Source organism: Brassica oleracea, chromosome C9 (genome assembly GCF_000695525.1).
Source record: "Brassica oleracea var. oleracea cultivar TO1000 chromosome C9, BOL, whole genome shotgun sequence".
NCBI classification, from domain to species: Eukaryota; Viridiplantae; Streptophyta; class Magnoliopsida; order Brassicales; family Brassicaceae; genus Brassica; species Brassica oleracea.
Genome location: NC_027756.1, coordinates 45,625,503 through 45,642,333, shown reverse-complemented (window position 1 = coordinate 45,642,333; position 16,831 = coordinate 45,625,503). Strand labels below are relative to the sequence as shown.

Genomic DNA, 16,831 nt, shown 5'->3' with positions numbered 1-16,831 from the left:
ACCTTATAACTAAGTATTTACCACAACTGAAATATCTAATTTTTTTGGAAGTTAAAATATTTTTTTTTCTTAATGCGTCTTTCACTATCGACCAAATTGTAGTAAACTGATTTGTCTTAATAAATTTTTTTTTTTTAACTATTATCCGTTTAGAAACTATAATATGAAACCATTGGTTTGACATCACAACTATCTAAGATTCATAACATGAAAACAAACAAATAATAGTAATTTTTGATTATCACAGGAGAAAAAAAATATTTTAACCGAGCAAACCAAATAAATATTGATTTAAAATGATAGTTATATTTTAAGAGATTAAAAACCAAAAAACAACCTAAAACCGAACTAATAATCACATTCCGGGCAAGACGCGGGTTATTACCTAGTTAAATACTATTCTCCATCGCATTCTCAACTTCGGGCGCGAAAATAGGAAAAAAATTAACCACTCACTGGCTTATTCACTCACTCTGTCACTTACTTAATCTGTATTGATGAGAACTTGGTGTGTCTTTGGTCAGGTACTTGGTGTAGAACCCACAAAATTGGTATCCAGAATTCTTGTTGTTCGTGCAGGCGATTGAGAATGTGAACAAGTTGAATTTGAATCTGGTCGTCACACATACCATGAACTTCCAAAATTTCGGTGAGAAAAATCTCAGGAGAACTGATCTGGTCATCGCGCTCAAGCGAATTCTCGAGGATCTAGAAATCGATTACACCCTCCTTCCTCAAAATGTTCATCTCACCGGTCACAAATGATCACTTTTTAAATGTCTTTTTTGCATTTATCATTACCACTTGTACTATATTACAACATGATTTGCTTTAGTTTGATTTGAACACATAAAACTCGGTTACATTTTCGGTATGGACAGATTTAGTAATATTTATCTCTTCTTATCAAACGAAACCCTCATTAATTCCAATACCGGTTTTACCTAGTGGTTTAAACCAGATTCTAGACCATTTAGCAAAATACTCGAGGAACTTGAGGTCGATCTTTCTCAAGAAGTACTCATCTCACTGGTCACAATCTTGACGTTATAACACAAACCACTATACTATATATGTCGTGGTTCTGTGGTCACAATCTCTAGACTCTAATTAGTGCCACATTTTTGTTTCCCAAGTAGAATAATACACTATAGTTGGTATATTAGAATCCTAATGAAGAACATACTAGTACTTTAACTGGTTTTGAAACCACTAAACATTAATCAACCTAATTCGATTTGTAGATTTGGAGATTCCTTATTCGCAAGCAATATTGTTTGTCAACCAAACTAAACCGGAATAGACAATGTAGAAAGAAAAGGCCCGGTTTATGTGCTGAGAAATTTTTGAGTGAGTCTAAAAATGAACACTCCTCTCTAAGCAAGAGTTGATCGTTAAAAGAACGAAACGGTGATACACTACAACGTACATGAACATTGAATTCATGTAGTGGCCAAGTAATATTCCATTTATTGGTTAATCAATATTTAATTAGCCTAAGAGACCACTGGTTTCACAATCTTTTTTGTCAGTGGCCAATCCGTGACATATCTAAGAATTATTGTACTAATAATAGTCTTCACAACCTTATTCTTCACCAATTTGTGTGGCTACTCGAATTCATGTTCTTCATTTCTGTTTTTTAGGTAAAGCACATCATTTAATTAAATGAGGTTGATTTGTAATATTCTTTGCATCAAGTTCGGTGGAGATGGGACAACAATTTATTTATAGAAAATCATGATTTTAATAATACCTAAAAGAATATAAGCTTATATATGTATATATTTCTCCAAAAAGAAATTATATATCCATTCGCTGGACATAAGAAAAATATGTCAATAAGTATTTTCAAAAAAAGATTATAGATCCATTGATCTTATACGTTCATATATCAACAATCTCATCGGAAGCACAAACTTTTATGGGAATCGTCTCAGAAACCCCACGTGATTCTCTTTGTTTTATTGCCGCCCATTTGTACTTTAATTTTATGGATCAATCTGGAACTTTGTTTGGTTTATAAAATGCACTTAAAATGGAATTCGTACTTTGCAAAACAAGACTGAAGTGTCAAGATCACTCCTTGCTTCGGCTCTCTGTGTCCTTGTAAGATCTTCTGTTCTTCTCCCTTTATCCCACAAAATGATTCAGAGTTCCTTACCTGCTCTGTTTTATCATTGTAGCTTCTATGTGATTTTAACTGTTCTTGTTTGTTTTCTGGTAGTCATCGATTAAAATCTCTTGTAAGATCTACATCGCCATTCTTTTGCTTCTGTCCCAAGAGCTGATGTTGGTAACCTTTTTTATTCCCTGTTTTAATAACTTCATATCTCGAATATTCTTAGAGGCCGTACTGGTTTTATGTTTCAGTGAAACTATGCATATTTGTTTTGGTAAACTTGTGATCTTACGTACGGCCTTCTTTGGATAATTGGTGGGTTTTCTAGAAAGTTCCTAGGTGTTGTTTTGAGTAGTTAAATACTCATTTACTAAGGACAAATGGTCTTTCTTGACGACATTTGTTCTAGCCTTAGGGTTTGGTTTAGGCTTTAAGGCTTAGCATTCACATTTTTCAAAAAAAAAGTAAAAGCTCTCAATAATAGTTTGGTCATGAAAAACAAACAGTGATAACTTTGTCCAAAGTTGGCGTCATTGTATCTAATAGCTTAATTGTTGGTGACTGATCTAATCACTGGTAGACTTTTATACTATTGTGTTCTTAGGAACTGCTATAACTTTTTGGGATCTTCAAAGAGCCACTGGATTAAAATCAAATCACAAACTTCTTGGTTGGAGGTGACTTTGGGATGGCAGAGAGGAGAGCCAGCAACGGAGGAGAAGTTGTAATCAATTTTTTAGATAAAGAAGCGTCAAAAGATGATCCATCATCATCTCCTTCTTCCAAAGTAGAGGCTCCACCAATGTCAGATAGAGAGACTGCAAAACTAGAGCCGCTAAGCATTCCTCCTCCTGAAATCTATAAGTTACCTGGAAGTGCTCATAAGCCGCCTAAAGTTCCAAGTCCTAGCACTGAAGGTCTAGTTCGAAGGAGATCTCTCTCAAAGTCAGTTTACTCCAAGTCCAACTCAAGGTTTGGGCAGCAACAGTCTTATCGATTCGATAAGACTATAGTTGAGGAAAACAGTGGAACTCCCAAGGAACATTATGGTGCTAATTCATTTTCAAGGACTTCTTTTAACAAGACTTCCCCTAGTAACAAATCGAATAGGAGCATCAGCTCAGCAGCCATGAGTAGAGTCGATGAGGACGAAACAGATGAAAATGAAGAAATCTACAAACAGGTTAAACTACACCAAGTGAAGCGTAGTGGAATCAGACCTCTAGCTATGCTTGAGTTGCTACTGTTTGTTGCCACTCTATGCACTTTGGCTGTGAGTTTAACCTATGACACGGTGAAGAAGCATCACATTAAGGGTCTGGAAGTTTGGAAATGGTGCGTTCTTGTGATGGTAACGCTTAGCGGCATGTTCGTGACGAATTGGTTCATGCATTTAGCGGTTTTCATCATAGAAAGGAACTATCTCCTACGTAAAAAAGTGTTGTACTTTGTCCATAGCTTGAAGAAGAATGTTCAAGTCTTCATTTGGTTCAGCTTAATTCTTGTTGCTTGGGTACTTCTCTTCGACGATGATGATAAACACTCTCGTAAGACCAAGAGGTTTCTACATTTTATAACGTGGACCATCGTCTCCCTCCTCATCGGTTCAATCCTTTTCTTGGCGAAGACGTATGCATTGAAAGTCCTTGCATCAAAGTTCAACGTCAGAAACTTCTTTGAAAGGATTCAAGAGTCTATCTTCCACCAGTACGTTCTCCAGACTCTCTCAGGACCTCCGCTTATCGAAGAGGCAGAGAGAGTTGGGCGTGAGCCGAGCACGGGCCACCTTAGTTTCACTAGCACCAGTGGAACGGTGAAAGAGAAGAAGGTGTTGGATATGGGAAAGGTTCACAAGATGAAACAAGAGAAGGTCTCTGCTTGGACAATGCGGGTCTTGATTGAAGCCGTTGGAGCTTCAACCATATCTAACACCTTAGATGAGAGTATCAATCGGAAAAAGAGAGCTGATAAGGAGATAACTTGTGAGATGGAGGCTGTGGCGGTTGCTTATGATATCTTCAACAATGTTGCTCAGCCTAATTCTAGGTAAGTCATCTCGTGCACACAATACTCTACTTTCTTATAGTTTTTTTTTAATCTTAAGCATACAAACTTGAATTTTTATATAATCTTTGATCAGTTACATAGAGGAAGATGACTTGCTAAGGTTCATGATTAAGGAAGAGGTAGACCTTGTAACTCCATTAATAGAAGGTGCCGAGACTGGAAAAATCACACGCAATGCTTTTACAGAATGGGTGGTAATATTCTTCAAACACCTTTCCAAATATAAGACTTATTTTCTTGTGGGATTGTTAACGCTTTAAGTCTATTTTATTTCTACCTATGCATGTTTTGAGATGTTTTGTTTAGTCTTGAGTAGGTTAAAGTGTGTAAGCAAGTGTTTGCCATTTTTTTACAGATTAAAGTTTACACAAGTAGGAAAGCATTAGGACATGCACTGAACGATACAAAAACAGCGGTTAAGCAGGTGGAGAATCTTATAACTGGAGTCTTGTCAGTTGTCACATTCATCATTTGGTTAATACTTTTGGATGTATTAACGACCAAGTTTTTGGTGGTATTCTCCGCAAAATTCGTGGGTTTTGCTTTCTTGTTCGGAAGCACTTGCAAGAATATCTTTGAATCTTTTGTGTTTGTCTTCGTGATACACCCTTACGACGTTGGTGATCGTTGTGTTGTCGATGGTGTGATGGTAAGCTAATAACTTTGAAATTTTTTTGCTCAATATTACTACTCATTTAAAACATCTAATTCTCTTTTCTTTTCTTTTTCTGTGCTTTGAAGTTGTTGGTTGAACAAATAGATCTTTTAACTACGGTGTTCCTCAAGATTGACAATGAGAAAGTGTTTTATCCAAATGCGACTTTGATTTCAAAGCCAATAAGTAATTTCTACAGAAGTCCAGATATGGGAGATTCAATACTATTCTCCATCGCATTCTCAACGCCCACCGCGAAAATCGCCACACTCAAGGACAAGATATCAGAGTAAGTATCAAAACAAGAATCATCTTAAATCAACTAACTCACTGAGTATTGACGACAAGTTATTGGTCTGTATTTGGTTAGGTACTTGGTGCAGAACCCACAAAATTGGTATCCAGATCTCATGTTGTTCGTGAAGGAGATTGAGAATGTGAACAAGCTGAATTTGAATCTGGTCGTCACACACACCATGAACTTCCAAATTTTTGTAGAGAAAAATCTCAGGAGAACCGAGCTGGTCATCGCGCTCAAACGAATACTCGAGGACCTAGAGATTGATTACACCCTCCTTCCTCAAGATGTTCGTCTCACCGGTCACAAATGATAACTTCCTTCTGTCCTTTTGCATTTATTTTCACTAGTACAAGTGGGTTATTACAAAATGTGTTGCTTCGATTCAACTGAATTATAAAACTCGGTTTACGTTTTGGTGTGTATCCCCTGTATATTAATCCTGGAACATTACAACATGTTTTCGTAGTTACATGTCATCATGAAGATGATGATTCTTAGGCTTCAATTGGTGACTGTGTAAAAAATGAAATGAATGAAAAAAAAGTTGAACAAAATTTCATTTACTGAATTGAATTGAAAAAAAAATTGAATAAAGAGGAAAAATAAAAAAAGAATCTTAATATATAAAGTTGACTTGTGTGATGCACACAGCCCTCCACCTCATCAAGGAGGAAGAGGCGTTTTTCGACACCTGTCAGCTCCCGAGTAGATCGGTGTAGCCCACGCTCCCTCCCCCTTCTCGCGCGCGTCGTGTTGTCTGTATCATCTTCTCAACATCAACAATCAAAGATCAGTAGCCGACAGTTTCAACTTTCATTAATACAAACGTAAAGCCCAACTTTAACGTGATTTACCCCACTCATCTCACTCTCAAGCATTCAATCAACCCTTATATCATGTTTGATCTGAAACTTTTGTTGTGTGTGTGTTTTGAAAGCCTCTGGCTGATGCGAAATCGAGAAGAATAGTCTTTTCTGATTACCAACTCCGACAATCTCATCACCTTACCGGTTGAGATGAGCTCCGAAACGTCGGCGGCTGGAGACGGTGGCGAAACGAGCGCTGGGCCAGCACCGGCATACGACAAACAGAAGGAGAAGGCGCGCGTGAGCAAACCGTCTCTGATCCTGTGCCACGACGCGCACCAGAACGACGCATCTACAGTCCGGAAGCTCCTGGAGAAAGATCCGTCTCTGGTTCACGCCAGAGATTACGACAACCAAACGTCTCGGGTGGATTGATGTTGTTAAATGTCTGATCGAGTTTGGCGCTGATGTCAACGCTCAGAACAGGTGGAAGAACACGGTACACTCTTTTTTTCAATGTTATTCGGTTCTTTTATCTCTTTATATCATGTTTGATCTGAAACTTTTGTTGTGTGTGTTTTTTGAAAGCCTCTGGCTGATGCAGAAGCTAATATGAGCTAGGAAGCAGAAAATGATCGAGCTACTCAAATCTCATGGCGTTTTATCTTATGTGAATTTTTTTAATATCAAAGTTATAAACTTTCATATCTTGAGGTAGAAAAATTGCTATGAAATATTAAAATATTATTGCAATAAATTTAGGAACTTTCTCTGTGAAGCAAAGCAGCCTGCTTTAATGCTTGTGGCTGATTGAATTTTGTCTACGAAGAGTCAAAACGGAAGTCACTTTGAACCAAAGCCTTTGCCACCACCAATTCCAAAGAAGTGTGACTGGGAGATTGACCCTGCTGAGCTGGATTTCTCAAATGCAGCCATGATTGGAAATGTTTGTGTATTCTTTTTGAATCAAGTTTTGATCGTAGGTGATCGATCCATAGTCTTGAGTTTGTTTAGTTCAGTGCAGTGGACTAATTGGATCTTTGGTCACATTTTGTTAGGGTTCATTTGGTGAGATTGTGAAAGCCTATTGGAGAGGAACACCAGTGGCTGTCAAACGTATTCTTTCTTCTCTTTCAGATGATAGACTGGTTATGTAAGTTCTTATTTCTCTCTTTTGATATTAGCTGATACCTTGGTAGAAGTCTGTCCTAAGATTCTTGTGTATTCATACTTGGTGTACTTTAAATGTATAGATTGATTTCTATTGTGATACTTTAATTTACAAGATTTTTGTCGGTTTACTTCTTTTTTTTTATCAGAGTCGGTTACTTCAATGGTTCGAATTTGCTTTTATGAAAAACTGGAATCAACATTGAACTGATTCAAAGATTAGGTTCATTTAAATTAGAGAAAAAGACTAGAATAGCACCAAACCAAACAAAGTTTTTGTTCCCAAACTAACATTTAAAGCCCAAAGTCACAAAAATAGATTTTATTAAAGAGGTAAATATACGCTTATACTTCTTGTGTTAATTAATCTAAACCTTAGGGTTTAGAGTTAAGGGGTGAGGTTTTGGAATTAGGATTCAAAATTTTATAAAAGAAAAAATAAATACTAAAAAATTAAAAATTTAAATTTAAAAAACAGTTTCAAAAAGTATTTTTGAATTATAAAAAGAAAATTTGAAAAGAAAAAAAATTTGGAAAAAAATTTCAAAAAAAAGTTATAAAAAATTTCGAATCTAAAAACATCTAATCTGAAACTATAAAAAATTTCATTTTTTCATTTTTTTTATTTGTTTTTGTTTGTTTATTTAATTTTAAGCCAAAGGTATTAGGGATATTTTACCCTTTAATAAATGTCATTTTTGTGACTTCATCGCGATTAACAGAATGGTGCAGTTTTAATGGTCTCCCTAATCCTTGGGTTATGGTTAATGCCTCACAGAAATTGGGCCACCAAGCTCATGCCAGTAATATCTTAATGTATTCCCAATAACTCAATCAGACATTCCTAATACACGTAACATGGCCAAAAAATACCTTAGCAAATGACTAAGTTTGTTTTACTTCATTGAAAATCGTTTAAATTGTTCATATATTTACACTTATATGCATCACTCATCAGTTTTCTTCATCCTGCCTTTACCGAAAAAAGAAGAGCAAAATGTTGTAAAAGACCTTTTTCCTTATTACTGATATCTTGTAATAGTTTCTTACTTTATTTACGACTTAATCAACGTTCATTTATAAAAAAAATAAATCACCACTCAAGATATTCAGAGACAATATGATATCTTGTAATGGTCTCTATATTTTCTCTCATTTTTAAATTATTTTCTATATTTTTAATGGTGAGAAACTCTTTAAGAGCTCACCGCTAATGATGCTCTAAAGCATCTTAAACGAGAATCGGGATATCACATCTTCACTTCTATTTTTGATTTTTTTTCTTTTTTCTTTAATAGTTAGATACTGGAGCATATCCTTTCACTAGAGTTACTCTTACATATTAGTCTATATTATAGCGCTTATAATAATAAAACAATATCCAAATTTTTACAATATATATAGTTCCCTAACATTCAAATAATTGTTTAATAGGATCCACACTTAAAAATATACTAAAAGTAGTGTTTTTAAAACCGAACGATCTGTGGTTGGACTAAGTTTGACTATGACTCAATCACATAGGTGAGTTGGGTTTAATAGTTGGTTTTACCATAAACTGGTCAAATGTTAGATTGAATCTTGAAATAATTGAACTTAATATAAACCAATTAAACTATCAAAAATCTATGAACCAAACATATAAAATACCTTATATTTATAATGTTTTATATTTGATATTAATTTATATTTTATTTACGTATCATATTTACTAACTTTATTTTAAATTATATATCTAAAAAATATTAAATTAGATAATTGAACCACGTTTGATACGGTCGAACTACCATGATCTATCTGAATAAATATCTGATTTATCTTCTGGACCAGTTTTAAAACATTGACCAAAACCAGATTGGTGAAGTTTCTTAACTAATAAAATAGTCATTTGATGAGTAAAAAAGGCTCACAAGTTCTAAATTTCATTATGAGCTACAATGAGTCGGGGTTTAATATAATAGCTAAGCTAATTTGTGTTTTCCACCAGTAATAGTGCCCACCAAAGATCGATTCATGCTATAAGGATACCTTAAAATAACCTACAAAGACATTTATAAAACAAATCATCTTTATGCAATAGAAAAACTATTACTGATAGTGATAATTCAGTTTTTATAACAAATAAGCACAAAAAAAAAACTACAAAATATCAAATAATCCGCGCGTAGCGCGGACACACCACTAGTTGAACAAAAAGTAAACATGAATGGTAAAAAAAAGAGATGAACATGTGTTTTCATATTTTAAAGTGGAATATAACTAGTATTTAAAATACACGCACAATGAAACCAAGTTTTAAACTTCTAATACCAGTTAACTCCACGTATTGAAAACTGACCTTTGCTCACCACACAGTAAAACACAAACGAATATTAAAACACAATAAAGAATTAACAACTATAGGCGTCGTGTACCACTATTTGCACGCCATAACTGGTCAGCTATAGAAATTCACTTTTTCTAAAAGAAAATAGAGAGCATAAATCTATTAACTCTGCTTCTGCTTTCGTCAATGAGATTTTCTAAGGAGGAAGAATACTTAAGTATTTATAGAGTTAGTAGGATAATCATAAGATTAAGAAGATAAGTTCAAACTTTTTTTGTTTCCTTCTTTTGGGGTATATGATGCAGTTAATTGATCTTGGATGACGATGAGTTAATAGTTTTGTAGTGTCTTGCGCCATTTTTTGAATTATCTATATTTTGTTTTTTTTTTTTTAATTTTTAACACTTTAATTATTGTTTTCCACTTGTTCCTCATCAAGATTAGAGGAGGAAATATTTGTTAAAGAATTCCCACGTTTATGAGGAAAACAAATGAATATAGTGGGACCTATGTACTAACAATTTGACAAAACATTCAACAATTTGAAGGAATAACAAATTCAATCATCTTTTTTTTTTCCTAAAATGGTGTCACCAATTGAAGCCTTAGAATTCTTAGAAAAATAAATTGGTTCAGAAAAACTTATACTATGTTTTTTATTAAACTAACTATCAAATTAATTATTAGTATACCAAATTTTTTTTTCTTTCCTTAAATAAAAGCTAAAAAATTACCTAATATGGTTAGCATATGTATGACAATTAATGATTATGAATAATACATATTTGATAACAATTTTTGTATCTTCTCTCTTTTTTGTTTAATTTTATATTATTAAAAGAAATTAAACAATCACATTAAAGATATAATAAAAAAAATTAGATTTTTTCTTATATGTTATATTTTGAATTTTTAAAAACGACTATAAATTACTAAAAATGGTAAAAATTCCACATTAAAAATCGTGTGATCAATGGTTTAACTTTTTTTGTTCAAGCAAGATACAAATGATCATATATCGTAGGGGTGAGCGTTCAGATACACGTTCAGGTTCGTATCGGGAATTTAGGATTTTTGGATATTTCAGTATAAAGGTATAGAACCTGTTCGGGTATTTCTACACTTCGGGTCCGGTTCGGGTATTTTATGTTTGGGTTCAGATATATTGGGTCGGGTTTGGATATCTAAATTTTGAAGAAAAATTAAATAAATTATTCATTGTTTAATTTTTTTTTGTATTTAAAATATATTTTTAACTTAACTGGTTTACTAATTTTCAAAAGATTAATCTTTTAATAGGTTTGGAGATAAAGCTTTAAAAACAGAAAGCCACTAATTTAGTTGTTGTTTTGTAATTCTAGATGGAACTTTTGTTAATGCAAGAAACAAAAACTTGATTGTATTTTAAATGAGTAGCAAATGATTTTGTCCATAATTATATGTATATTATCTAATTTTGAGCAATGTGCATCATTAATGTAAATATTTTGAATAAAATGAGAGAAGTAAACTAGAAATATAGGGTTAAGTATACTTATGTTTGGTTATTTTCGGATATCATTCGGATTTGAATATTATCTGTTTGGGTTTGGATATCCAATGTCTCCAAATTCAATAACCGTTCGATATTTTGCTACTTCGGATCGGATTCAGATACGAGTTTGGGTATCAGATAAAATGTCTAATCCTAATAAATCGTATGAATATGAAGTTTCATTAATAGATATTCATATTATATATATATTAATATCATTTGAAATAAATTATGTACTATATAAAAATTTATAAATATGTTAATTTTATAATTTCCAATGAAATTTTTTTGAGATCTTAATATTTTAATTTTGAAATTTGTATTGAAAAATCTCACATTAAAAATTTTGTGATTAATGGTTTAAATTTTTGTTACAGCAAATATACAAATGTTAAAAAATAATATGAGTAGGAAGTGTCAATAATAAATATTTATATTAAAATATACTATCAATATCAATAAATTTTAATTTATATCATATAGAGTAAATAAAATGATTGTTTTGATTTATTTACCAAAAATGTGATTGTAAATTAACAAAGGGTATTGGTTTTAATTTATGTGATTACTCTAATGTATATACTTTTATGTATACAAAATTATTTTTTAAATAGGTGGTTTCTGATATCTTATTTCATCATGAGAATCCGAGAAACACACTTCTTCAAATCAAAGTGATTTTTAATATTGGAAGCACTATATATATATATATTATTTCGTTCAGATTAACTAATTTAGTCTTGATTTTTGTTCCTAAAAAGTTTTTAATGAAATATGATGACAAGATCCCAATCACCTCAAGAATGAGAGATTTGATCATTCGTCTAATATTGTTTCTCCATAATATCCCATCTAACTATTATAATTGTAAGAATGAGAGATTTGATCATTCGTCTAATATTGTTTCTCCATAATATCCCATCTAACTATTATAATTGTAAGAATGAGAGATTTAAACTATTTATTATAAGTTTTATGATTTATCATTTAATAAATCAAACAGTTCTTATTTATACATAATTTACATATACTAGAATAGTAAAGTATTATATATATTTTTATCTGTATACTCTTAAGTAACTAAACCTCAGAAGCCTAGACTAATAAAATAAGTAATATGTTTTGTTGTTATAGAATTAGATGATGTTTAGACCAAACTGGTGAATATATACTAGACAAACATTTATATTTCGAGGCTGCAGTTATATTGTATAATAGTTTGATATATTAGATATGAACACTAATCTATTAATATAGTTTGCCGGTGATTTTCTTCAAAATTTTGATTCTTAGATATGTATCTGGAGTGGAACTAATTTTTACATATGTCTATCTTTTTAAATTGACACTTATGTAATTCACCTTAATAGAAGAAGTTAAAAAACAAACTAACTCATATCAATGCAACAAAGACGAGAACGAAATCACAATTTTATAGATGTAGAAAATGAAATCACTTATGGAAAGTCAATAGTAAACAAATCGAGAGCTGAAAACCCAATCCCATTTCGTCATTATTCAATCGATGTTGCCTATTTGGTTTTGGTGATTTGTATCACCCACAATAATTAATTTTTTTTTGTGCATATGAAGTCTTAAAAATAATTAAAACAATATGTAATACGTTAGCTCTTCAACAACAATGATATATTTAAGAGACAAACATTTGTATTCGTCATTTTATAGTCAATAAAGATTGTAGTGTTGCAAAATGTTAAAACCATTTAATAAACAAGCATTATTATAAAAAATCAGCGGGTTATCATCGAGTTTTACTTATTATTTGTCCATTCTTTCTGAATAGTTCTTATATCAATTTATTAGAATCTGGTTTAGTGTAGTTAATACTGAGTAGTTTTAACCGGTTATTAAACCCCATCGTACTATATATTAATTGAAAAATCATCTAAATGTCTTTTTGTTTACGTGTCGATCATTGGTGATATCTAAAAAAACTGTTATAGTTTAATTGGCTAATAATTTTTAATTTTTACTCTACTATATATTAATTTGTAAGTTAATTAAGTGACTTTTGCTTCCTACTGGATCGACCTATATTTTAAAGAATATGAAAAATGATTATATATTATGATAAAGTGTTTTTACTATCTTTCTAAAATTATAAACAACATAGAGATGGAGGACCTGAGTCACAGAGATGCTATTAGGGCTTAGCAGACCCACCTTCTACTGGGTCTGCTAATTAAATCTGCCACTATGATATCAAACTTCTCCTCCCTTTTCACATTCAAGTTATTACAAATAAAAGAATTTTAAGCATTTATCAGAAAACATCATATAAAGTCATAAATTTTGATCTTTTATGTGAATTGCTTTGCATCTTTGATCACAAGTTCAAGCTTCTTGTTACAAAAAGCAGTCGCTTTTAACGAGACGCTTTTAACGGTCAGAAATCTCCTACAAAAATCAACAACTTCCTGGAACATAAAAACATTTGTCTGTTAGAAATAAATGTATATTCTTCTTAATAATATTTGATAATATATACAGAGAGATAGGAGATTAACCTGATCAATATCACACATGACCACTTTTTCGATTGTCTTGTGTTTAAGTATTTCTCTAGAAGCAGAGCCTTCACCTCCTCCCATTATAAACACTGTCTTGGGGCTATACACGAGCAAACAATGGTCGATGTAAGTAATTAATCCATTCCCACGTACAGTTTGAAAGCAAGCAATTTTCAATAGTAGTTGTTAACTTGTTATTCATAATAACATAAGATTATTATTCATTTAAACGCATACCCGGATGGCAAAGGAGGGCACAGGGCCGGCTCATGTTTTATAACACCATCATTAACCCCAGTCTCTTAACTGGGGTTCTTAGCTTCGGTTAAGAGACGGTTCTTATCTTTTCTTAGATTTTAAAGAAGAAAAATTAAGAATCGTTTCTTAAATAAGAGATATAAGAGCCGTCTCTTAGCTGAAAAGTGTAAAAAAAAAACAAAAAACAAAAATATGTTAAATCACAAGTTAAGAACCTCAGCTAAGAGACCGGGGTTAATCATACCCGGGCAAAAATTTTTTTAGATCTTTTAATAATTAAAAATATAATTTAGCATGATTTTTAAAAATTATTTATTTAAAATGTTCTAAAATTTAGATATAAAAACATATAAAATAAACATCTTAGAAATACATGTATATTTATTTTTATTTTTAATAAAATTTTAAAAAAATATTCAAATTTTTTTTTTTTTTTTAAATTGGACCCCTAATATCATGGGGTCCGGAGCGGTCGCACTGCTCGCCTTTATAGTTGAGCCTGCACTGGGAGGGCAGGGTGGATCAAACATTCATGGTAGATAAACTCATCTTTCTCTGCACTTTGCATTTTCCCATCAATCACAAGAACCTGTTTCAATCAAGTACCATTTATTCGGACTAATAAGTCGCCAGTACCATACAGTACTAAAATAATGATCTCGCCAGTACCATACAGTACTAAAATAATGATCTAAGTAATTTGTAGTTCATCAAAGCTATACAAAATAAATACTACTCATTCCGTTCCTGAATAAGTGTCACTTTGACACTTTTCACACATACTAAGAAAGTAGCGGAAATATATGTAAGTTGTTATTAATTACATCTTTCTGACCAATAGTAATTGAGATAAATAAAATTATTTATAAAACCAATGCAGTTTGCAATTAATTTTCAGCTGAAAGGAAGTATAATTTGCATTGGAATTGTAAAGTGACATTTTTTGTGTAACAAGAAAAAAAACTAAAATGACACTTATTATGAAACAGATGGAGTAATTGACACGAAAATGTATCTTGCGGAAACGTTTGGTGTCCAAAAGAGCCATTTCTTGGTACTCGATAGTTCCTTCATGTAGAACACTGTCCAAACAAACAAAAAAGAATGACAAAACGAAGTGAGCAAAATTATGATTAAGAAAAAAAGCATGCCAACTTAAGACAATACTGACGAAGAAAACCTGTTGAGGGCAAAAGACCACTTGAGATCATCATCGATGGTTTCTTCAGACCAGTGGCCCTCCTGCTGGTTGGAGTGGAGGGTTTGAATGGCTGTCGTATCTTTGTGAATCTCCGGGAACGCATTTCCGAACATGATCTCTACGACTTCTCCCATGTCCAACAAACTGAGAAACAGAAGGATATACAGAGCTGAGATGAGTGTTATTGCTTCGTGATGTGATATGATCGTAGAGAAGCCAACTCTTGCCTTTATAGAGAGTGCAACTGAAATTAATTACTTGAATATACGGTTCGTTAGGCCCCTCCTAGTGTTCACTAGTTACGATGGAAAAAAGAGAAGAAAAAATACCTCTAAACAATCTCGTTCTATTAATGGGATAATGAGGTTTTCTTTAGTATAATTATCAATCTCGTTCGCATGAGGCTTCAGTAACGATCCCTCTGCAAGAATTTCGCATGCTTATATTTTGTATTTTAACGTTTTCAACACTATTCCTCATGATGACATCATAATTATAATTTATATTACTTCAGTCAGTTTATATATGCTTTTCTTTATAATCATGTATAGTTACTAATTAGTCATCTACCGTTTCAAGTTTAATGTCATTGGAAGTAATATGGTTTACTTTGGCGGCATACACCATATCTTAGGATCCGATCCGTAAGCGAGTGGCATTCTCACCTCTATAAAGATGTATATATACTAGTATCCCATAAGAATTCACGGAAACAGAAAATAATATATAAGTTTCTGAATAAGTGCGGGTGTTGGAAAGGGTCTTGAGATGTATTGTTCCCTGTAAATTTCTTAGCTTATATAATAGAAAATCTTTTATAAAAAAAATAAAAAATTCTTAGCTTATAAAAAAATGCAGGACAAGCTAAGTTACGGAAAGATTAAAGATAAAATCAGTTTGAAGGCTCTCTTTCTCTATTGTTTTACTATTCAAAAACCCATGATGTTATATTATATGATTAGAGCGTAGAGGAATGGAGGAGTGCAGCAGAACACGACACCATTATATTACAAAGCATGGATTGTGGAAATATGAAATACATATTAGAGCATCATTAACCCAAAAACCCACTTTGGATCTCTTAATGATTTTTAAGTATTAAATGTCACTTAAGAGACCTAGTTAAGAGACACTAACATTTTTGTGCTCTAATGGGAATCTCTTATTTAGGGGTTCTTAAGAAAAAATTAAACATTGTTTAATGTATGAATTGTTTTTGATAACTTTGTGAAAAAAATGTTTCAAGAAGAAGATGCTATATATGTGATCAAAATGTATGAATTTTGTGAACATGAGAAGAATGGAAGGAGAAGAAGAGTCAGATGATTTTGTGAATGAAATGTTTGGTGAACACAAACATTTTATAGAGATGCCTCATCTTTCTTTACATGAGTACATGTTTCTTTACATGACACAAGATGCCATATGTTTGTTCACGTGATTACTGAGAACATACATGACACAATACTCATCAGAACATCAACAACACAAGACATGACACAACTACACAAGACTCAGTACCACAACGACAGAAGACTACACATGACAACACAATAGGACACAAGACTACATCAAAGAGTTCAGTCCCACATCGAGAAGACCAGAGAGATCAAACGCTAGTCCGTTATTTTTCCTGTGGAATATTGATATCTTGCATATTTACATTGTTTTATCCATTCATCCATGAGCATTTTCATCATATAGATTAGGATTTAGCCATGTCTAGGTTGCATTTTGCATTCATTGTCCTTATTAGGTGTTGGAGTGTGCCATGGAGTGATTTGAGATGTTTGGGAGCATTGTGATCCAAAAGGAGGTGAAAGATGAGCATGGATGGAGCCTTTAGAGAAATCTCCTGTT

At 32.4% G+C, this 16,831-nt stretch overlaps 2 protein-coding genes across 3 annotated transcripts; one reads left to right on the top strand and one right to left on the bottom strand.

Moving 5' to 3' along the window:
• The first annotated feature begins 1,952 nt into the window (after nt 1–1,952).
• LOC106316971 (mechanosensitive ion channel protein 9-like) lies at nt 1,953–5,599 on the top strand. Of its 2 annotated transcripts, none has more exons than XM_013754839.1 (6): nt 1,953–2,109; nt 2,727–4,168; nt 4,263–4,383; nt 4,545–4,838; nt 4,931–5,133; nt 5,215–5,599. In XM_013754839.1, exons 2-6 carry the CDS (start codon nt 2,811–2,813, stop codon nt 5,453–5,455), a joined length of 2,217 nt encoding a protein of 738 aa, XP_013610293.1. In that variant the 5' UTR covers nt 1,953–2,109; nt 2,727–2,810; the 3' UTR covers nt 5,456–5,599. The 2 variants fall into 2 exon arrangements, with proteins under 2 accessions (XP_013610293.1, XP_013610294.1); XM_013754840.1 differs by lacking the exon at nt 1,953–2,109 and adding an exon at nt 2,242–2,296.
• Nucleotides 5,600–13,302: 7,703 nt separating this feature from the next.
• On the bottom strand, nt 13,303–15,233 carry LOC106315154 (thermospermine synthase ACAULIS5-like). Its single transcript, XM_013752910.1, has 5 exons — nt 14,951–15,233; nt 14,774–14,852; nt 14,280–14,359; nt 13,510–13,627; nt 13,303–13,419 (listed from the first exon to the last, which is right to left on the bottom strand). Exons 1-5 carry the CDS (start codon nt 15,103–15,105, stop codon nt 13,303–13,305), a joined length of 549 nt encoding a protein of 182 aa, XP_013608364.1. The 5' UTR covers nt 15,106–15,233.
• Nucleotides 15,234–16,831: the final 1,598 nt, after the last annotated feature.

Bases quoted from the DNA above. Each gene is read 5' to 3' on its own strand.
- LOC106316971 (XM_013754839.1), top strand. From the start codon at position 2,811: ATGGCAGAGAGGAGAGCCAGCAACGGAGGAGAAGTTGTAATCAATTTT. The intron at 4,169-4,262 runs GTAAGTCATCTC...ATCTTTGATCAG, and splicing joins GTTGCTCAGCCTAATTCTAG to TTACATAGAGGAAGATGACT. The intron at 4,839-4,930 runs GTAAGCTAATAA...TGTGCTTTGAAG, and splicing joins GTGTTGTCGATGGTGTGATG to TTGTTGGTTGAACAAATAGA.
- LOC106315154 (XM_013752910.1), bottom strand. From the start codon at position 15,105: ATGGGAGAAGTCGTAGAGATCATGTTCGGAAATGCGTTCCCGGAGATT. The intron at 14,360-14,773 runs GTCAATTACTCC...TGATTGAAACAG, and splicing joins TCCGCAAGATACATTTTCGT to GTTCTTGTGATTGATGGGAA. The intron at 13,420-13,509 runs GTTAATCTCCTA...TTTATGTTCCAG, and splicing joins TCATGTGTGATATTGATCAG to GAAGTTGTTGATTTTTGTAG.